We start from the raw sequence: 21,931 nt of genomic DNA, 5'->3' as shown, positions 1-21,931 counted from the left end.
AAACCCCAAATATTATTATTATTATTATTAGTTGCGCCGGTACAAGAGGCCATCACAGATGCTGAAGTGCGAAGCTTGGCGTGGCAGTGTTCGAGTGGTCGGAAGGGTGGGTGCCCCGGATAAAATGTCAAGAAGCGAAGCGATCCAGGGATCGTGGCGCTGTGCAGAGGAGACGGTGGCGACGTCGAGAGCTGACAATGGGTGGTCTATAGTGGATATGGACGCAGTTTCGGTGGATAGTGGTGACCGCGACAGTTCATCAGCATCGGCATGCTTGTGTCCTGAACGATATATAACGCGGATGTCAAACTCTTGAAGTCGAAGAGCCCAGCGGGCAAGGCAGCCTGACGGATCCTTCAACGAAGACAACCAACATAATGCATGATGGCCTGTAACTACATCAAACGTGCGGCCATATAAGTAAGGGCGGAACATGGCAAGCACCCAGACTATTGCCAAGCATTCTTTCTCGGTGACGCTATAGTTTGACACAGCCTTGGTGAGAGTTCTGCTGGCGTATGCGACGACATACTCTGCGAAACCAGGCTTTCGTTGTGCGAGAACAGCACCAAGGCCGACACCACTGGCGTCTGTGTGCACCTCAGTTGCGGCCGTAGGATCGTAGTGGCGCAGTATAGGTGGTGACGTCAGGAGACGGCGAAGGGTGGAGAAGGCTTGGTCACACTCAGAAGACCATGACGAAAGATTGGAGGCGCTGCTTAAAAGTTGTGTCAAAGGCGCAATTATAGAGGCGAAGTTGCGCACAAACTGGCGAAAGTGGGAGCATAACCCTATGAAGCGTCGTAACTGCTTTAGAGTCGTCGGTTTGGGGAAGTCGCTCACGGCACGTAGTTTAGCCGGGTCCGGAAGCACGCCGTCCTTTGACATGATGTGACCAAGAATTGTAAGTTTTCGCGCAGCAAAGCGGCCCTTCTTGAGATTTAGTTGCAGCTGAGCGGTCTTCAGACAGGTCAGGACATGGTTGAGGCATTCCAGATGGGTTGAGAAATCTGGCGCCCAGACAACAATGTCATCGAGGTAGCAGAGACACATGTGCCACTTCAAACCCCGCAGAACCGAGTCCATCATGCGCTCAAAGGTGGCAGGCGCATTGCAGAGGCCGAAGGGCATGACATTGAATTCATATAGATGGTCAGGCATGACTAAGGCTGTTTTTGAACGGTCGGCCTCTGCTAAAGACACCTGCCGATACCCGGAACGCAAATCTAACGATGAAAAAAACTCGGCACCTTGTAGGCAATCAAGGGCATCGTCGATTCTGGGTAACGGGTACACGTCTTTTCGAGTGACCTTGTTCAGGCGCCGGTAATCCACGCAGAAGCAAATTGATCCATCCTTTTTTTAACGAGTACCACAGGTGATGCCCACGGACTTTGTGAAGGGCGAATAACGTCGCGTTTAAGCATATCGCCAACCTGGTCGGTAATAGCTTGACGTTCCGCGGTGGAGACACGGTAAGGGCGTTGTCGCACTGGCCAGTTGGAGCCGGTGTCGATGTAGTGAACAATGCTAGAAGTGCGGCCAAGGGCACGTTGGGCAACATCGAAAGAGTCGCGGAACTGGTAGAGCCGCTGGAGAAGAGCAGCGCGTTCAAATGGTGACAGTCCGTCTGCGATCGACAAATCGAATAGGTGAGCATCTGGTACATCAGAAGGATTAAGAGCACTGACGACGTCGAGGTCGTGTGGAGCTGAATCTTGCTGCGCGGAAAAAAATTGGCCGATATTAATGGGTTGCACGCATCCAAGGGATTCACCTTTAAGCAATTTGATGGTATACGGAAGAGGATTTGTGAGGCAGAGAGCGCTTGTTCCATTTGAAATAGAGAGGGTCGAATAAGGCAGAGGTAGTGGCTTGATGGCGAGGAAGGAGGCGTGATGGTTCAAAGAATGCAGCTTCATCACATACGCTGTTGCAGAACACGGGGAGCAAAACAGCTGCTGTCGGCGGAATTTCTGTATCTTCTGTTATGACTAGTTTGTGTGCGGCTTGATGAGCGGGTTGTAGGACTGGTCACACAACGGGAAGAGCTCAAGTTCACATCTGGCACAATCAATAACAGCGTGATTATACGATAAAAAGTCCCAGCCAAGTATGATGTCATGCGAGCAGGATGAAAGGACGATAAACTCAACAATGTAGTGCTCTTTAGTGATAATAAGTCGAGCAGTGCAGGCAGCTATAGGCCGAACAGGGTCTCCATTCGCTGTACGTAAGGGCATCATCTCAAGAGGCGTGGTCACCTTCCGAAGCTTGCGGCAAAGTGTCGCGTCTATAACAGAAACGGCAGCACCGGTATCGACAAGAGCATATGCACTGGTGCCTTCTACAAAAACTTCGACAATATTCGACGGCAAAGTTCGAGGACTTAAGCATTTCGACAGCGCTGTTCTTGCCTCACGAACTGTGGGGGCTAGTTTCCCTCATTTTCAGGGGCTGGTCGATGACGCATGGGCGAAAAGGATCGGCGACGGGGTGAAGGTGAGCGACGAGACGTGGGTTGCGGATAGTCACGTGAAGACCTGCTTGTTTGGGGACCCGGACCTTCATAACGAGAGCGGGCACAATTCATGTAGGTCTGCGAACGGGCGTCTGAGTATCCTGGTGCGCGACGGCGGCAGAATCGGGCGATATGACCAGGGCCACTGCATGCAAAACAGATCGGCCGGTTGTCACGCGTTCGCCAGGGATTTGCAGTGTTGGGAGCAGCCCATGTCACGGACGGCTGAATCGGGGCTGCAGAATATGACACACCATGGGACGGTGAGGGCTGTTGAAGCTGCTGCCGCTTTACTACCTCAGCGTAACTAAGAGGCGCGGCGACAGGTTGCTGCTGAATGGGCACCGGCATGGCCTCGGAAATCTGTTCTTGGATGACGTGTCGAAGCACGGAAGCCAACGGGATTGGTCGCTGCAGTTGCTGCTGCTGTGGGAGCTCCTGACGCTGAGCAAACGGCGGGAGACCCAACTGACGGGCCACCTCCTCACGCACAAATTCTTTCATTTGTGCGAGAAGGTATGACTGGTCAGGCAGGATGCCCAGTGCAGCGAGTGGTTGACTGTACGTGTGAGATGAACGTCGGATGAGAGCCCGCTGCCTTCTCAATTCTTCATAACGGTGTCACAGAGTTACCACTTCAGACACTGTGCCAGGAGACTTCGCAAGAAGCATTTGAAAGACATCGTCATCGACGCCCTTCATAATATGCTGTATTTTGGCACTTTCGCTCATTGAAACATCGGCGCGCCTGCAGAGATCGATTATGTCCTCAATATAGGCGGTTAAAGTTTCGTTTGGTTCCTGTGCCCGTGTGCGCAGCCGGCCGTTGCTTGGCGCGTAACTTCCGCATGGCAGGGCGACCGAAAACGGCAGATATTGCTTCCTTAAAAGCGGGCCAGTTGTCAAATTCCGATTCGTGGTTCGTATACCACAGCTTCGCCACGCCAGCCAGGTAAAAGTTCGCGGTACTCAGCTTAGCAGCGTCATCCCACTTGCTGGGTCCACTAACGTCTGCGTAGGCCGACAGCCAGTCTTCGACGTCCTGGTCTTTCGTAGCTGAAAATACCGGGGGGTCCCGCTGGCGAACCGGGCCGGCGCAAACGGCGGCCGGGAGAGATGGGGGGCGGTTGGGCAGCGTCAGCTTGCATGGTCGAGTGCAACGCACGGGATCGGAGTTCCAGGGTGCCGGCGATGTGCATAGCCAGCACGATCCACCCAAATGTAAGGAGGTTTATTGGACGAGTCTAACAAACAGGCGGTAGCTCTGAACAGTAAGTCGGGAGAACAAGATGGTAGTGTTCGAGCGCCGATCTCTTGCCCTCCGCTCTTGATGATGATCGGGATGTCATTATCTTCCTTGCTTCATTACAAGTGTTTTAAAAGCATTTGTCGCTGTGCTGTGCGCTGCGAGAGACCGCAACAAGCTGGTCGACAGCACACAGTACCCACAGAACTTTTCCGGCGAAGGGCCAGCTGGTGTTTTCATTGAGCTTCGTGCATCAAGCTCTCTTTCTTGCTCTTTGTTGACAGGAAGCTGAAGGATGAGGCGGACATCAAACAGAATGAGATAATAAAACAAGCTAAACGAGGGGGATAATATATAAACAGCATTTAAATAGTGTTGCGGAAGGATGAAAGAAGAATGAGGAAGAAGAGGATCGGAGACGCTGGCTGCTGCGTCTTGTTGGTGGTCAGCCATCTTAACTACTCTGACTTAGCCTGTATATACATTGTAAACTCCAGATTATTGTATTGTAGATTGCCGTCAAATATTTCAGATTCCCGTGTAGGGAAACCCCGTTGACGCATCCGCTGTCCAACTAGATCTGGAAAAAGTTTGCGCCGTACGCAGTTTCCCTGTGCGTAGGCACAGAGAAACTGCGTACGGTGCAGTCGTGCAGACGTGCAGACGGCACAGACGTGCGCTGCTTCGTCAGCCTATGTTTCTACTTTCGCCGTTTCGTCAAACACTTCGCCGACGTTCCTCGGCCTTTGACAGATCTTCTAAAGAAGAACACGCCATTCTCATGGGGCCCGGGGCAGGCTCACGCGTTCGCCGCTCTCGTCAGGTTTCTGACCACCCCTCACATACTTGCCCACTTTGATTGATCCCTCTGCACCGACCGAAGTCCACACTGACGCAAGCGCTCATGGCATCGGCGCTGTTCTCGCCCAACAACAGAATAGTGTCGAGTACGTAATAGCTTACGCCAGCCGCCTGCTGTCACTTGCCGAGATAAATTACTCCATCACCGAGCGGGATTGCTTGGCTTTAGTTTGGGCTGTGGCCAAGATCCAGCCATATTTCTACGGCCGCACATTTTAGGTCGTCACAGACCCTCACGCACTCTGCTGGCTGGGTTCCCTTCGAGATCCGACTGGACGGCTTGGTCGTCGGGCTTTGCGACTGCAGGAATTTTTATTTAGCGTCCATTACAAGACTGCACGGCTCCACAAGGACGCTGACTGCCTCTCGCGTCACCCCGTGGATCCTCCCGATCCTGTTGCGCGTAATCCGGTGACCTGCGTGATGACTTTGACCGACATGCGCGCTGAACAACAACGCGACGCATCCTTACAGTCCGTCATCGCCGCAATGCAATCTGGCCACACCGACGGCACGTGCCGCATGCTCGTGCTACATGACGGCATTCTCTACCGCCGTAATATCAACCCTGACGGCCCTGAGTTAATCCTTGTCCTACCTCGTCGTTCTCGAATAACTTCACGATGCACCGACGGCAGGACACCTGGGTGTTTCCGACCACGTACGACGCCGGTTCTTCTGGCTGGGTCTCTACCGCTCTGTGCGTCGTGATTTCGCAACTTGCGAATTGTGACGGCGCCGGAAGAAGCCTCCCCTGGAATGCTGTAAAGCAGTGATTTGGGCTTGTTGGTAAGACATCGTGAGGCTTATAGCGCGTTAAAAAGACAAGGACGAAGGTGAGACGTGACATAGTCTGTGTCATGGCGCCATGGTCTGTGTCATGGTCACATGGCGCCTGTGTGTGTCACGTCTCACCTTCGTCCTTGTCTTTTTAACGCGCTATAAGCCTCACGATGTCTCCCCTGGAACCTATCGGACGACTCCATCCAATTGAAGTTCCCTCTGAACCGTTATTTCGCGTAGGCCTTGACCTGATTGGCACTTTTCCGGCGACGACTAGAGGGAATAAGTGGATCCCCGTCGCTACTGATTGCAGGACACACTACGCGATAACAAAGACGATGCCGACTGGTTGCGCAACATACGTCGCCGATTTTCTCCTCAATCACGGTGCACCTCGACAGTTACTTACAGACGGCGGCCGCTCGTTCTTATCTCGAGTTGTCGACGACCTCCTCCGCTCTTGTGCTACTGAGCACGAGCTGTCCACCGCCTACCACCCACAAACGAATGGTCTTACGGAACGTCTCAACCGAACAATCACAGAGATGCTGTCGATGTACGTCTCCAACGATCACCTCGACTGGGACGCCACGCTAGCTTACGTGACGTTCGCGTATAACTCGTCCCGACATGACATCGCAGGTTATTCCCACCTTTATCTCTTGTATGGCCGTGACTCTACATTGCCCTTTGACACCATCATCTCTTCTGTGCCGCGTGTTGCAACTGAGTACGCTCGTGAAGTTATTCATCGTGCTCACATGGCACGTCAAGTTGCCCGATCTCATTTAATAGCCTCGCAGCCTATACAAAAAGAGCGTTACAACCCCTGCCATCGTGATGTTAAGTTCGCGCCAGGTGCTTGGGTGCTCCTCTGGTAACCATGTCGTCGGGTTGGCCTCTCCCAGAAGCTTCTCTCTCGCTACACAGGGCCTTATGAAGTCCTAAGCCAAGCTATAACAACGTAAATCACGAGATTTCGCCACTCCACTTTACTGCATCCTCAAGTCAGACGCCTGTTGACGTCGTGCACGTTTCGCGGTGGAAGCCATACTTCGCTCGCAATTCTTCGCCTACCGTGCACCGAGACAGCACTTCGCCACCTGGGGGTCCTGTTACGGAATGATTAAAGAAGAGAGAGTAAGAAGATCTGAGACGCTGGCTGCTTCGTGTTGATGGTGGTCAGCCATTTCAACAACTCTGACTGAGCTTGTATATATATTGTGAATATATTCTTTCTATACTCGCAGCATCTCCGTAACAATATATTAAGATTAGTGAGGAAAACGTGGCCGATGTAGACCTGGCCATATTGCTCTGCCACTGCTGCGCCATTCTCATCGGCTTCGTAGCATACACCGTAACGAAAAACTTGTACAATAAATGTTAGTGGCCATCCACAAATTGCGCGGGGGTTCTGCCAATTCAGCGACTCTTCGCCCACCTTGCTGCGTGGTTTGCTCCGCCGTCATGGCCCCGCTGGCTCTACCACTCCCATGGCTAAGTTTAAATAAAACTGCAGTGCACTCATAGCTAGAAAGCTAACTTATGAAACACTTGGAAATATCTGCTGTGGAATACAAAGTTTGAAGCCGTTGCACAATTTCGCTAGTCAGCCATGTCGCAAAGACGCTTCTCATTTTACATTTATTCTCACTTTTTTCTTAATTTTTTATTCTCGTTCATTCTCAATTTTGAATTTTGGCTCCTTTCAAGGTTTGCGTTGGTTTGTAACATGCCAGTGTCTTAAAACGCTCTGTTGTCTTTATAGCTTCCGCGTGAGTTTCAATCAGTCCCTACTCCAACACAATAACGTCTTGCGAAGCCCAAAACCACCGTCTGCAACAAGCTTTCATGGTCTAATGTGCTGTCTTTTATTCTTCCACCGACATATACGAACCAAGTCTTTCTCTCTAGGACATTTGAAGAGATTACGTGGCGTTTTTTACCCCTGTATGAATTTATTGATGCGACAGAGTGCTTTCCGTAACTTGTGTCGCATAGCTTACGATGTGTCCCGACGCGTCTCTTGTCACGTTGAAGTGACGCGCCAATAATGTGCCCGCAGATGACGAATGCCAGTCTTCGGACGAGTGTGACGCGTCCAGGGGTCTCTGCTGCCAGATGCAACGAAGGCACCGCATGGCACCGAGAAAGGTATGCTTGCATGCCAAACGCGTTGGCGGTTAAATGTAGCAAACAAAATTATGGGAACTCATGATGATATACTTGAGATATATGATATGTATGATATATATGATATACTTGAGCCAGTAATATTAGTGAACATAAAGGTCGTGCCACTCTTGGTTTTGTTGCTACTTGAGGCGCACAGGAATCCACCAAGCCCATCAGCGAGTACGTCCGGTAATAGGATTAAATGAATGAAAAATAAATAAATAAATACATAAATAAACAAATAAATAAATAAATAAATAAATAAATAAACGGGAAAGCGGCCTTTTCCTTTAGGCACGCTACCTCCAGATGCGGAAGCACGCTCCATGCAGAAACATATTAAACGTCAGATTTCAATAGGTGAAGCGCCAATAGTTACGGCACACACGAAGAAATAGCGAAAGGACAAGGCGCTACTTTACACTGTTTATTCAAGTCACAGGTGGCTGATTATATAGCCATGAGGAGAGGTGAACAAAAAAAGAGGGACACTGAATATGTGAATGCGCACGTGCGAGAACACTGAAGATATATATGAATGGAATCACGCTTAATCTAAATCTAAAACTTATCTAAAAACATGATTTTGGCTTCTAGCGCGAAGTGAAACACGGACACAGAAAGGAGCAGACAGGACGAGCGCTAACTCTCAACTAAATTTTTATTGAAACGAAGAACATATCTATAGGTGATTGCAAAAACCGTAGCATCAGAACATGACAATGTAAAAGCACCAGTTAAAACATGTCAGTGGGTATGGAAGTCAAAGAACAAAAATTATTTCAGATTAGTACACGTATTGCGAAGGTACTGGAATTCGCAATCTAACAGAGACAACGAAGCATGACTGACGCAAGTGTCTCCTAATCTTTTTATGTGGAAGGCCTCGATAATTTCCCTCGTGGTTACCAACTCGCCCAACTGTCTATCCTTTTGTATCTAAAAACATGCTTTCACCCGTGTACATACTCAGAGACGGGGTACTGACACAGTTCTCCCCTGTTTTCTTAATCTCGTTGGCCTCCAACAATTGACGCGCAACAGAATCTTTACTTTTAAACATGATTGTCGTATCATGAAGCCTTGCATGACATACTTGTTCATTCTCATTCCCGCAGGCCTTGCAATGAAGCGGCAAGTTCAAACCATATCCATTTTTCGATGAAAGCTTATGCTCCCGCAGGCGTTCATTATTACATCGGCCAGTTTGGCCGATATACTCTTTTCCACACTTCAGTGGTATATACTACCCCTTCTTCGAACTTAACGAAAGGGTTCGTATGTTTAATAGAACACCCTACTTTTTTAGAGTCATCCGGACCAATCAGGCGGCACAAAGTGGCAAGTTTTCGCGGCGCGGAAACAACCACAGGAATTTGTATTTCATGGCGACGTGTTTAAGATTATGCGCCACTCTATGAGAATATGGTATCACCACCGCTTTAGCTATCTTTTCGACAGTTTGGCCTTCTTCACTTCTTTTTCTTTCTTTTTTCAGCTTTTTCAATAACGCCTCTGAAACTTCGCTTAAAACCAAGCAAGCAAAGCCAGCCTACCTCAACTTAAAAATCTGGTCGTCAAAGCTTGCTCGTGCCTTATGACAGCACGATTTTTTCAGTGGGGATTCGAGGCACATAGTGGCAATTGCTCGTTTAACAGTCTTTGTGATGGTTGGTTTCGAGCAAGTCGGCGTCAAACAGTTTCTTCGAGCATGGCACCCAGTCCCGCATAACCCATGTCGGCGTGAAAGAAGTTCGTTGACTAGTGGCATGTAGACATTGGTACATACTTTGTGATGGTTGGTTTCGAGCAAGTCGGCGTCAAACAGTTTCTCCGAGCATAGCACCCAGTCCCGCATAACCCATGTCGGCGTGAAAGAGGTTCGTTGACGAGTGGCATGTAGACATTGGTACATACTTTGTGATGGTTGGTTTCGAGCAAGTCGGCGTCAAACAGTTTCTTCGAGCATGGCACCCAGTACCGCATAACCCATGTCGGCGTGAAAGAAGTTCGTTGACGAGTGGCACGTAGACATTGGTACATACTTTGAGATGGTTGGTTTCGAACAAGTCGGCGTCAAATAGTTTCTTCGAGCATGGCACCCAGTTCCGCATAACCCATGTCGGCGTGAAAGAAGTTCCTTGACGAGCGGCATGTAGACATTGGTACATACATTGTGATGGTTGGTTTCGAGCCCTGTTACTTCAGTACAGCAGACTTGACCCTTCTACTAAGGGCTACCCAGTCACCCAGGTAGGCCCAAAGATGGTTAGATGAAAGCATACATATATACACACATGCGTACATCATCAGGGTATTTCTTGCTCACTCCAGGGCAAAGCGTCTCCTTGCGATCTCCAATTAACCCCGTCTTGCGCGAGCAGTGCCTACAACTTTTCAAATGTCATCACGTTACATAGTTTTATGCCCTCCTCGACTGCGCTTCACTTCCCTGGGCGCCCATTCTGTAACTCTAAACGTCCATCGGCTATTTTGCCTGCTCAATACATGGCCTACCCAGATAAATTTTTTCTCTTAATGTCATAAGCCATATGATAAGTTTATGAGCAAACTCGAAACGCTGTACTTCAAACCATTCCCGCTTGAAAACTATCGGAGTCGAAGAAAGTCGCGCAAGCCATGGATTTCGAAAGAAATCACTAGGCCAATCAACCAAAAAAATAAGCTTTATCAGTCGTTCATCAAGTCGAAGGACTTGTCAAAGTGGAAAGAATATAAACAGTTTCGGAATAAATTGAACAAAGAAAAATAAAAGGCGAGAAATGATTACTACAGCCGTATATTTAATTATGATTGCATGCGCAGAAGTGACAAAGTATGGAAAGAAATAAACGAAACACTAAATCGGAAGTCAGTCGATACACGAACAGATACGTTGAACATTGATGGCACTTTTGTAGATGGTACAGAACTTGCGAACCATTTTAACAATTTTTTTGTTAAAGTAGGATGCGTAGATCACGACATTCAAGATACAATGCATGCAGATTGATTAAGATAATCTTTATTCCTAAAGCCTACTAGCATCCCTGAGGTGATTAGAACATTTTCATCCTTGAAAAATAGCCACAGTCGAGACGTAGATGATTTAGAAATTAGGCCAATTAAGTACGTCATAGAATTACTTGCACCTGCAATAATGCACATTTTTAATATTTCCCTGTCAACCGGAGTTTTCCCGCGTAATATGCAGGTAGCGAGAGTAATCGTTGTTCATAAAGGAGGTGACAAAAGTAATATTGGCACTTATCGGCCAGTATGTATACTTCCTGTGCTATCAAAGGGACTCGAAAAAATTGTCAACTTTCGTATTGATAATTTTTCGCGAAAACATAGCCTGCTAACCGACTGTCAACACGGGTTTAAGAAAAAGCGTTCTACGGAAACTGCTTTAAGCATACTGAAGGAGCTTATTCTAGAGAACATCGAAAAAAATGTTCTGACTTTAGGGTTATACTAAGACTTCAGCAAAGCCTTTGATAGGGTCAGACACAAATTGCTGCTGATAAAGCTGGAAAAATATGGCTTCCGAGGAATAACACTTGAACTTATCCGATCTTATTTAGAAAGCCGACATCAGTTTGTTGAAATTAATGAGTACAGGTCGCAGATGAAACCTTTGACAGCGGGTGTGCCCCAATGTAGCGTCCTTGGCCCAATACTTTTCCTATATTACAATAATGATATTGTACAAGTGAGCGATATGTGTAAATTTGTCGCGTATGCAGATGATTGGTCTGTTTTCTTTACCGGTAAAGATTTAAAAGAAATAACGCCTGTAGCAAGCTCCGTTTGTTATGGACTTCGAGCATGGTCTAAGGCAAACGGCCTCATCCTCAATTAAACCAAAACAATGCGTTATTTTTCATGCTCCGGGAAGTTCTACTACATTGCCAGATAGTATTGTGTTGGGTCCGTATAAAGTTAACATTTCGTCATCCATAAAAACCTTAGGTGTAATATTCACAGCGCATATGTCCTGGAATGAACACGTTAGTCATGTTTGCTCAAAGGTACAAAAAGGTGTTCGTGTGTTAAATCGGAATCGAAGTGCACTACCTTTTAAAGTTAGGCGTCTTATTTATCATACTCTTTTCCATTCACACGTCAGTTACTGTTCACTTATATGGGGTAACACTACACCGCAAAATATTCAAATGCTGGAAATACTTCAAAAGAAAGCAATACGGGCGATAGCGAACGTTTCTTTTTTCCAACAAAACAGAATAGTCAGAGCCCGCGACATATATAAATTCAAAACGTTACTAAGCTATAGAAATGCTATGCTGGGAAAACTCGACTCATTCTTAACCCTGGCAACTCTACAACAAAATAGAAGTACATATTCATATCGCCACCAGGCACTATGGCAGATTCCTTTCTCACGTACTAATTATGGCTGCCAACGCCTTAAACATACACTACCTTCCCTACTTAACTATTTCAACCAACAAAATGTTGATGTGCTATCTCTAAACAAAACTAAAATATTGGATTTGTTCTTATAGATGTGTATTGTTAACTGCTCTAACAGTTCCGCAAAACTTACCATGTACTTTCGTTGCGTTTATACCTTCACACTTGTAACTATTACTCCTACAATCCAGGTTTTCCGCGGCAGTGATTGTGCCCGGACCTCGTGGCAGGGTTTGGGTTGTAAACTAGATGCTGTAAAGGGCGTCTTCGCGAAAAAAAAAATCGAGGATGTGACGACGCCCTGGGCTACGTTGCCGAGGTGTCTGTCACGAAAGCAGCAGTCTATATGCAGATTCTTTTATTTTTCTGTTTTTTAACCTGGACGCACATATGTATTTGCAAGTATGTAAACTAATTTCTAAAAAAGAAAGAACACTTCCTCATGGTAACTTGTGTTTGTTGTACACTTCTGTGAAATTTGTTATATTTATTTATGTATGTGTAATTATATATGTATATATATATGTATACATTGCTTTTGCATGCTTATGATATATGCGACGGAGTCTGTGTTAAATAATAATATGCAAGATAACAGATTGTAATTGTATACTGGGAGTTATTTGACACAACTGTATTATAACTAGTTTCTATGTAATAACACGAAAATGTGTATGTATTTCTGTGCAAAAATACTCTTATATCCCCACTTTATGAGTGATCCTATTACTACACCAGCCGCTACCGTGCCTATCTGAGAGACCGGAGCTTTGTCAAGCCGAAGAATTTTCGGCTTTTTTTCCGGCTCTCCCTTTTTCACCTTGTATCGAGTGGTGAAAATAAAAAAATCATGATGATGATGATGATGAACTAGAATATCGGCTGTATCCGTTTGCTCTCTGATCCACACCGATCTCTTCTTGTCTCTCAACGCTACAACTAACATATTTTGTTGCATCGCTCGCTGCGCGGTCCTTGTTTTCAAGCTTCTTTGTCAACCTACATGTTCCTGGCCCGTATGTTAGCACCGGCAGAGTGCAATGATTGCATACTTTTCAACGACAGTGATAAGCTCCTAGTCAAAATTTCGTAATGCCTGCCTTATGCAGTCGAACGCATTTTTATTCTGTTAATTATCTTAACAGGATTAGGATCCCCTACAAATAACTGACCTAGATAAACGTACGTAGGTACACCGAACAAACATAGAAACATAGATAGCCGCTGGAAAGGGCCAGAATAGTATATGAATGCTAATGCACTACAAAAAAAAATATAAGACGGACCCATCTCACAATGACTGTCGACGGTACTGTGTTTAACATTATATCAATATGGCGACACAATGCATTGCCACTGTCGAAATGTCACGTATGAGGCATGTACTGCACCGGCACTCATGTTTTGCGCATCCCTAAAGACACTCAGCGCCGCCGACGAGAAGCCTGAGCATGGCGTCCGAAATGCATGGCGCGCCGGTGCGCGCGATTGCTGCGAAACGTGTTATGCCGAAGCCTGGCTTCCTGCTTGCGATTCTTCGCGAACAGGCTGCGCCATCTAGTAGAGCTGCCAAAAATTTCGCACGTAGTTTCCGAGATGAGACGCGTGGCACGCCAGCGCGTGCTAACGCTTAGAATTCTTCGTCATGCTGTGTAGATCAAGCAGTGCACTAACAAGGACAATGCCGCGATGCACAAGAATGCACTGCTGTGTTATGACAGGCGAGTTCTTATGACAGACGCGTTCTGCGCAGTTGTGTGCGCTCGTGTCTGCTGGTGGTACACATGCTTGCGCGCTTACATATGCCCCGCCCCTCCTGCCCCCGGCACTGCTGTGCTCGTGGTTCATTCTTCCCATTACGGCCTAGCTTGCCAAGTAAAAAGTTTTAATGATCGTGTCAGTTTTCCGCAGGAGGAGGAGGAGGAGGAGGAAAAACTTTAATCTGGTCCTGTACAAGGTGTTGCCACCTGCCTGGCTAGTTCCATGTTGGGACCGGGAGGTCAAGCCTCCTAGCCCTATCACGGGCGTACTGGACAGCCAGGACTTGAGGGATATGATCAGGAGATCTGATCATTCCTAAAAACCGATTCCGGGAAATGCCAGGGCCGAGCGACCCACACTCCCAGAGCAGATGTTCGAGCGTGCATATCTCCTGTTTGCATGCTTTGCATATAATATTCATGTCTGCAATGTTATACCATTTCTTTATTTGTGCAGGTGAATAATAAGACTCTGTCTGTAATTGTCTAAGTGTAACTGCTTGTGCTCTGTTTAGCCTATAGTGAGGGGGTGGAAACTCCCTCCTTCCCATGTAGTAATGTTTTGTAATTTCATTGTATGTAATGAGCGTATCTCTATGTAAGTTCTCCAATCCAGCAGAATCAAAACCATATGTAAAAGCGGCCCGGTCTGCAAGGTCGCGGGCGACGCTGTTGGCCGATTCATTTGGATTGACGGGAATGCCATCAAGTGAACCAAGGTGCGCCGGGAACCAATAAATGTAACGTGTAACATTTGTTTGCCTTTTGTTAATTATTCTCGCAGCCTGCGGGGCAATCTTTCCCCTATTGAAAGCTCTAATAGCCGTTTTCGAGTCGCTATATATTTCGATGAATCTATCGTCTGTTAGTGCCAATGCAATGGCAACTTGTTCAGCGTCTTCAGGTTTGTTAGTGTAGACCGTGGCGCAGTTTGTGCAATTGCCCTGGTGATCTACTACCACCGCCGCGAACTTAGTTAGATCTTTGTAGGCAGCCGAATCGACAAAGCAGGCTCCTCTGCCCCCTTTATCCATTTTCTCGATTAACGCCCTGGCTCGTGCGACTCTCCTGTTGATATTATGTTTTGGGTGCATATTCCTGGGTAGAGGTGCGACAATTATGTTGTCTGCGAATTCTTGATTAACTTTAACGTACTGTGCTGAATCCGTAATGGGGTTGATCATGATCTTGTCCAGGATTGATTTTCCCGTGCTGGTTGTAGATAGTCTCGCTATTTGTGATGTTTCTTGAGCCTCCGCGATCTCCATGGTCGTGTTGTGTATTCCTAATTTGAGCAGTTTTGCAGTGCTGGTTCGAATTGGGAGCCCCAATGCGCTTTTAACAACCTTCTTGATCACTGCGTCAAGCTTTTTGAGTTGAGACTGCGTCCAATTGTACATGGCAGCGGCGTATGATATATGACAGAGTACGAATGAGTTGATTATCCTGATGAGGTTATCTTCTTTCATGCCCTTGTGTCTTCCTGCCAGGCGCCTGATCATCCTGCACGCGTTATCCGTTTTAAGGGTGATTTTCTTCACCTCGGTATGGTTTCCACCGTTTGCATCAATGAAAAAGCCTAGTACCCTGATCACGTTGACTCTGGGTATATTGGCACCATTTTCTGTATGTAGGTGTATATTGCTTTCCGATAGAGGTTTCCAGCCCTTAGGCCTGCCCCCCTTTTCACGTCTATAAAGTAGTAACTCCGATTTGTGGGGGGAGCACCTGAGTCCAGTGGGCCTCAGGTATTCTTCCACCGTCTTGATCGCTTCAGTCAGTGCGTCCTGTATCTGCCCTTCACTGCCACCAGCACACCATACAGTGAGATCATCAGCATATATGGTATGGTCAATGCCGTTAATCTTGCCCAGCTTTCTGGACAGACCAATCATGCACAGGTTGAAAAGGACGGGAGAGATCACCGATCCTTGGGGGGTTCCTCGATCTCCGAGCTGAACCACTTCCGAGTTTGTGTCTCCGACCTTTATCTTCGCCGTGCGTGCTTCGAGAAAGGATTTGATGTATTTAAACATCCTCAACCCGAGTCCAATGTCTTCTATCGTTCTGAGGATGTACTCATGCTTGATTCTGTCGAACGCTTTTTCCAAGTCTAATCCCAATATGGCCTTAGTATTTCTAGAATATCCGTCGAGTATGTGGTGTTTAATTTGCTTCATGGCATCCTGCGTGGAAAGTGTAGACCTAAAACCCAGCATGTTGTGAGTGTATATATTATTGTCTTCTAAGTGGTCTTTTAGCCTGTTAAGGATTGCGTGTTCAGCGACCTTCCCCACGCATGATGTAAGTGATATTGGCCTTAAGTTGTCCAAGCTTGGAGGTTTACCCGGTTTGGGTATTAGTATAACCTGTGAAGTTTTCCATTCTTCTGGGACTTCGCCTGAGATCCATGCTTCATTAATGAAGTCTGTCAGCGATTCAATGGCCGGCTCATCGAGATTTCTAAGTGATCTGTTTGTTACTCCATCAGGACCGGGGGCTGAATTTCGATTTAGTTCACTTAACACCCTCCGGATTTCGGATATGGTGAAGGGTTGGTCGAGTTCCGGTTGAGCGGCTCCCCTGTATTCTGATGGAAGTGGCTGGTCCTGCTCATTTCTAACTGGTAGGTATTTGTCAATTAGTTGTTTGGTAACTGTTTCGATGGGCTGATCCCTAAGGGCTACGTGTATGGCTCGGGCAAGGCTGTGTCTTTGGTTGGCTTTAGTGCCTTTTTCATCCAGCAGATGCTTGATCAATTTCCACGCCTTGCCGTTCCTGATTTGCCCATCGATTGACTCACAAAACTCGTCCCACTGTTGCTGGCAGAGGGTGTTACAGTATTGTTCGATTTGTTTGTTAAGTTCTGCGATTCTTTTTCTGAGCCTACGATTTAGCCTTTGTGCCCGCCACCTTCGGGTTATGGCTTCCTTGGCTTCTATTAAGTGGGCAAGTTTCGAGTCCATTGCCTCTACATTAGTATCTGTAACAATTCTTTTGGACGCTGTTTTGATGTCCCTTCTGATGCCCTCACACCAGTCTCTGAGATTGAGTTTGGTGGTTTCTTTTCCGCTTTGGGCTCTTAATTTACGAAAAAGGTCCCAATCTACGACCTCGAATTCTCGAGTTCGGCCTTTCTCAACTTCCAGTGTGACTTCTATTACGTAATGATCGCTGCCAAAATTCATGTTTGTATTAGTCCATGAAACATGCTCTGTGTTCTTAATGAACGTAAGGTCAGGTGTGGTGTCTCTGCAGACAGAATTGCCAAGCCTTGTAGGATGTGTCTTTTCCGTGACTAAGACCAGGTCTAGCTCATCCGCGTGATTCCACAGATTCCTGCCCTTGGCATTCGTCCTAACGTAGCCCCATAGCTCGTGGGCTGCATTGAAGTCTCCTAATATAATCAGAGGTCTACTTCCAGCTAAATTAGTAGCCTTTTCGAATAATCTCTTGAAGTGTTGTTTCTGGTGTTTCGGATTACTGTAAATGTTGAGTACGAATAAGCTATTGTTCCTTTGATTTTTGTGTGAAGTTGGTACTACAACCTCAACCATGAGGTACTCTAGGTTTTTGTCTATGACGCCTAATTCATGTGGGATGTGTGTAAGCTGCTTATTTACAAGCACGTACAGGCCCCTACCGAACGTTTGACACTCTATGGCTCTGTATCCAGTGAGTGTGACATATCCATATCCTGTCTCTTGAAATGCGATAATATCCGGTTTAGACTGAAGTGACCTAAGGTATTACTGGATGATGGAACGTTTGTTATTGTACCCCCCGCAATTCCACTGCCATATTCGAAATTCCCTCTTATTGTGAGCCATATTGCATATTCATCTCCCCCGCCTGGGGAGTTAGTGTAGCTCTGAGGAATGACGACCCGCATTGTTCCCTTACGTCCATTGACATAGTCATCATTTCCAGGGTTTTAATTCTTTCGCCAAAAGCCTTCAGTCCCTCCTTAGGGTCATTCAGTGCCGTCTGTATATGGCCTACATTCATTGTCAACTGTGAGACACTGTCCATAAGCATCTGCATGTTGTCTTTAAAAGACGCCAGCGCTTGTTTGACTTCCTCCATCTGTGTTTCAGTGTTCTTGAGTTTACTTTCAACAGCCCTACGCTTGGCTGACATTGGGCCTTCACCAGCAGGCGCCGGGACTGGGGCTTCTTTGCGTGTATTAGTGCTATCTTTGTTTTCTGCTTGTTTAGCCTCGCTTAAGAGTTTCCTTATTGCCGTCATCTCTCTAATCATGTTCTGATTCATTTCCCTTAGTTCTGCATTCTCTTTCTTAAGTCTTTCTATTTCACGATCCTTACTTTGCTCTGGGGGTGGGTCACAAAGCATGGCACTTACCGGATCGGTACGCGCGTCGTCGGCCCAGATAAGTCTTGTTTTATTGTTGTCCCGGTGAGGAGGCGTCTTGTCCGCTATGGCCGTTCCCTTGACTTTGTCGGCCCATGTGGATCCGTTGATTCCTTCCCCGGGTTTCGATGCAGCCTGTTGGCTCCGATCTCTTGATCCGGATCGCGTCCTGGATTGGGATCTGGATCTGGGTCGGGATCTGGACACGCTTCTTCCCCTGGAGCGTGAGCGACTGCGGGACCTGGACCTGCCGCGGGACCTTGAGCTTGGCTGCGTGTCGTTATTGACCTTGTTGACGTTGGTTGCTAGTGCTCTTTCGTTTCTCCGTTTTCTGACCACGTATGGAGTTGTATAGCGCTGCTTACACACTTTGTCCGCAGTTGGGTGTGGGCCACCACACAGTTCACACCTGGGTTGGCACTGATGTTTGTCAGTCGGATTCACTGCACCACAGCCTCGGCATATTCTCTCTTGCGGAGACGGGCACACATCAGCTCTGTGACCGAGCCGACCGCAAGCGTAGCATACGTCGACTTGTTTCTTGTATAGTGAACACCTTACAAGGACCGGGCCATATCTGACGAAATTCGGAACCTTGTGTCCATCAAAGGCGATGATCACCGTACCGGTATTCTTGATTCTTTTAACGGCGAGAGCCAAAGGGTTTCTTGAGTTGACTATGTTCTTCTCCAGCTCCGTCGGGCCATCTGCTAAGTCAACGTTCCTTATCACTCCCTTGCACGTGTTGTGAGGTGCAGCCTCATATGCGTTGATCTCGAAGCTGCATCCATTCAGGTTAATTGACCTGATTCTCACATATTTCTCAGCATTCTCTCGTTGCGGCGTACTCGCCACAATTATGTTTTGGTTCACGTTCGGGCATATGATGTCTGATGCAATGTGGTCCGAGCTTAGACCAGCTGCTTCAACGATGGTTTTGCCTATCTTGGTAGAGCCAATCTTGCTAGTATTGAGTCCGCCGCGTGGTCGGAGTATGATTTTAAAGTGATCTTTCGGCAAGTATGGCATTCGGGATGCCCTGGCGACCCTGTTCTTGACTCGACTGCCGTTCTCGAATGTTCTAGGCGACGTAGCCATATGAGGCCTAGCTCCAGCTGAATTGCCGCTAACAGCGGATCTGGTAGAAATTCGCCTAGAAACTGCTGCCTGCCATCCGTACTCTTCGGTGCACTTGTCGGGAGGTAGTTCCTCCCCATCCATCATGACTTGCATGCCTGACTCGCCTCCAATTGTCACACTCAGGCAGCACCTGGCCTAGCGCGGCGGCAATGGTGGCTGCTCGAAAAAGTCTCTTAAAATGTGAATAGTCGACCCACCGTAGAAATCCTGGTGTCGCCGTAATCCTCTTGATGCTAAGCCTCGATTGATGTAACCGAACCAAGGATACACTCAGACTAATGGGTCGAAACCGATGTTGAAAGCGGGAGCCGATCTTTCTCCATGTTCTTCGATGCTTCTTCTTCGTCCAGTTTTCCGCACACGGTTAAATGCAGAATCCAGTGTGCGTCACGGGGGCACCTGGAAATGGCACCGCTTGGAACGTTCGGCCAGTTTGCCGAGGACGGCGACGAGGCCTTTGTATCCTACGTGGAAAAGTTCGAGCACTTCCTAAAGGCCTCGGAGGGGAGCGACAACCTGAATGTTTCTATTGTGAGCATTATTCATGCACTACTGCACAAACACAGCGCCTTATTTGACGTTCACTCCAAGCTTCTGGGCCGTACTTACATCGCAGTAAATCACGTCGAAACCGAAGGCAGTTCGATTGTACGCCGCCCGTATCGCGTGTCTTCAGCAGAACGGAAAACCATTGCGGATAGCGTTGATGACATGCTCAAAAGAGACATCATTTGGCCATCAGCCAGCCCTTGGTCGTCTCCTGTTGTGTTGGTTCGCAAGAAAGACGCCCTTGTGCGATTTTGCGTTGATTATCGAGCTCTTAATAAGATCACGCACAAAGACGCACATCCGATGCCAAGAATCGACGATGCCATTGACTCCCTCCAGGGTGCAGAATATTTATCTAGTCTAGACCTCAGATCCGGGTACTCGAAAATCGCCATGCACGAAGCGGACAAGGACAAGACAGCCTTTGGAACACCAGACGGACTTTGCGAGTTCTACGTCAAGCCCTTGAGTTTATGCGATGCTCCTAAAACATTTGAGCGCATGATCGACCCAGCTTGACGCGGCTTTAAGTGGAAGACCTGTCTGTCATATTTAGATTACTTTTTACATCACCTGTCTGTGTTACTTAATGATTTTTTCTACCACTTTCTGTCAGCACCTTGAGCGTTTGGACGAAGTTTTCACATGCATTTCCAACGCGAGACTCCAACTCAACACAAAGAAATGCCATTTTGACAAAGAACATGAAAGTATTGGGTCCCTATCAGTAAAGATGCCGTTCGACCACATCCCGACAAGGCTGCTGCCATGCTTCGCTTTCCTCGCCCTGAAAATCAAACACAACTAAATTTGTTGGGCCTGGCATCCTACTTTCGCCGGTTCATCCGTCACTGCTGTCATGGCGTCGCCGCTGCACAAGTTGCTCACATCGGTCGCTGCTTTCCCTTGGACAGACGACCGTGAACTTTCTTTCCAACCCTCAGGTAAGCATTGACCACTGACACTGTCCTCTGTCACTTCGATAAGAACGTACCAACTTGTTTGCACACCGACGCTCGTGGCCATGGGATCGGTGCTGTCCTTCTACAGCGTGATACCACCTCACGAGAGAGAGAGCTGTTGCCTATGCCAGTCGCGCATTACCGGCTGCCGAAAACTACTCGATCACAGAGCAGGAATGCCTCGCAGTAGTTTGGGTGATACAAAATCTCGACCATATTGACACGTGTACTTATCTTTATCGGGCGACCACGTTTCGCCACCGAACAAATGTTATCGCACAACGCGGGACGCGCCTGCATGTATCCGAAGTTTCTGGAAAGTTATCGATGCTTCTATCCACTGTCTGTTGTCGACGAACCTTGTATTATCTGATTTCATCGCGTGACGCGAATGGTCTAGAACTTTGTCGAAGGCACACGGGTCCGAATGATTAGTCTGGAACATTCGACGACTGCTGTATAAAAGCCGACGCGCTTGACCCGCTGATCAGATTTACGCCGATCGCCGACTGTGTTCGCCGCTCTCGTTGTGCTTTAAGTGTAGCCTGTTTTGTGGGCACAGGTTCGCCCAATAAAAGCTAGTTTTTGCCTTTCACAGTATTGCTACTGTGTTCTTTGACGTCACGACCACGTGACAATATCTTTATGGACGCCACTTCACGGTCATAACCAACCACCACGCCTTATGTTGGTTGTCGTCAATCAAAAATTTGTCTGTTTTAACTATTTCACAAGGACCGATATGCCGCACATTTGGGTTTTCACAAAACATACCAACGCGTTAGGAGCAGTTTCGTTTGGCCAGGCGTGTCTATTACTATTCTTTTACTAGGGGGTGCAACGGTGGAAGAACGGCATCAACACGTTCTCAAGTTAGGGCCAAAGTTCTGTGTGGAACCAAGGATCGACGTCGTCGACAGGTTAGCACTTACAAGGGACGTTGCCAGGAGTGTACCAGAGAAAGAAAAAGAACAATGTGTGGTGCAATGTGCGGACGTGGTGGCCAAAGCTTCGGTAAGCGATAGATCCAGACCCAATGTTGATAGGACTGCTAAGTATTTGGTTGAGAATAATCTGCGTGTTGTTCAAGCAGACAAGGAAGGCTTTCTGGTTGTTGTACCAG

General features: G+C 47.5%; 1 protein-coding gene across 1 annotated transcript in view; it reads left to right on the top strand.

The window, feature by feature from the left end:
- spab (space blanket) overlaps window positions 1–21,931 on the top strand; it is a 280,941-nt gene that overhangs the window by 218,636 nt on the left and 40,374 nt on the right. The window contains exon 4 of the mRNA XM_065444047.1: window positions 7,480–7,568. Coding sequence (XP_065300119.1) covers window positions 7,480–7,568 — 89 coding nt within the window. The remainder of the gene's footprint in view (window positions 1–7,479; window positions 7,569–21,931) is intronic.

The sequence above is a fragment of the Dermacentor albipictus genome, chromosome 4, assembly GCF_038994185.2.
Source record: "Dermacentor albipictus isolate Rhodes 1998 colony chromosome 4, USDA_Dalb.pri_finalv2, whole genome shotgun sequence".
In the NCBI taxonomy this organism is placed as follows: Eukaryota; Metazoa; Arthropoda; class Arachnida; order Ixodida; family Ixodidae; genus Dermacentor; species Dermacentor albipictus.
The sequence above is the reverse complement of the archived record's forward strand: the minus strand, read 5'-3'. Positions and strand labels throughout refer to the sequence as shown.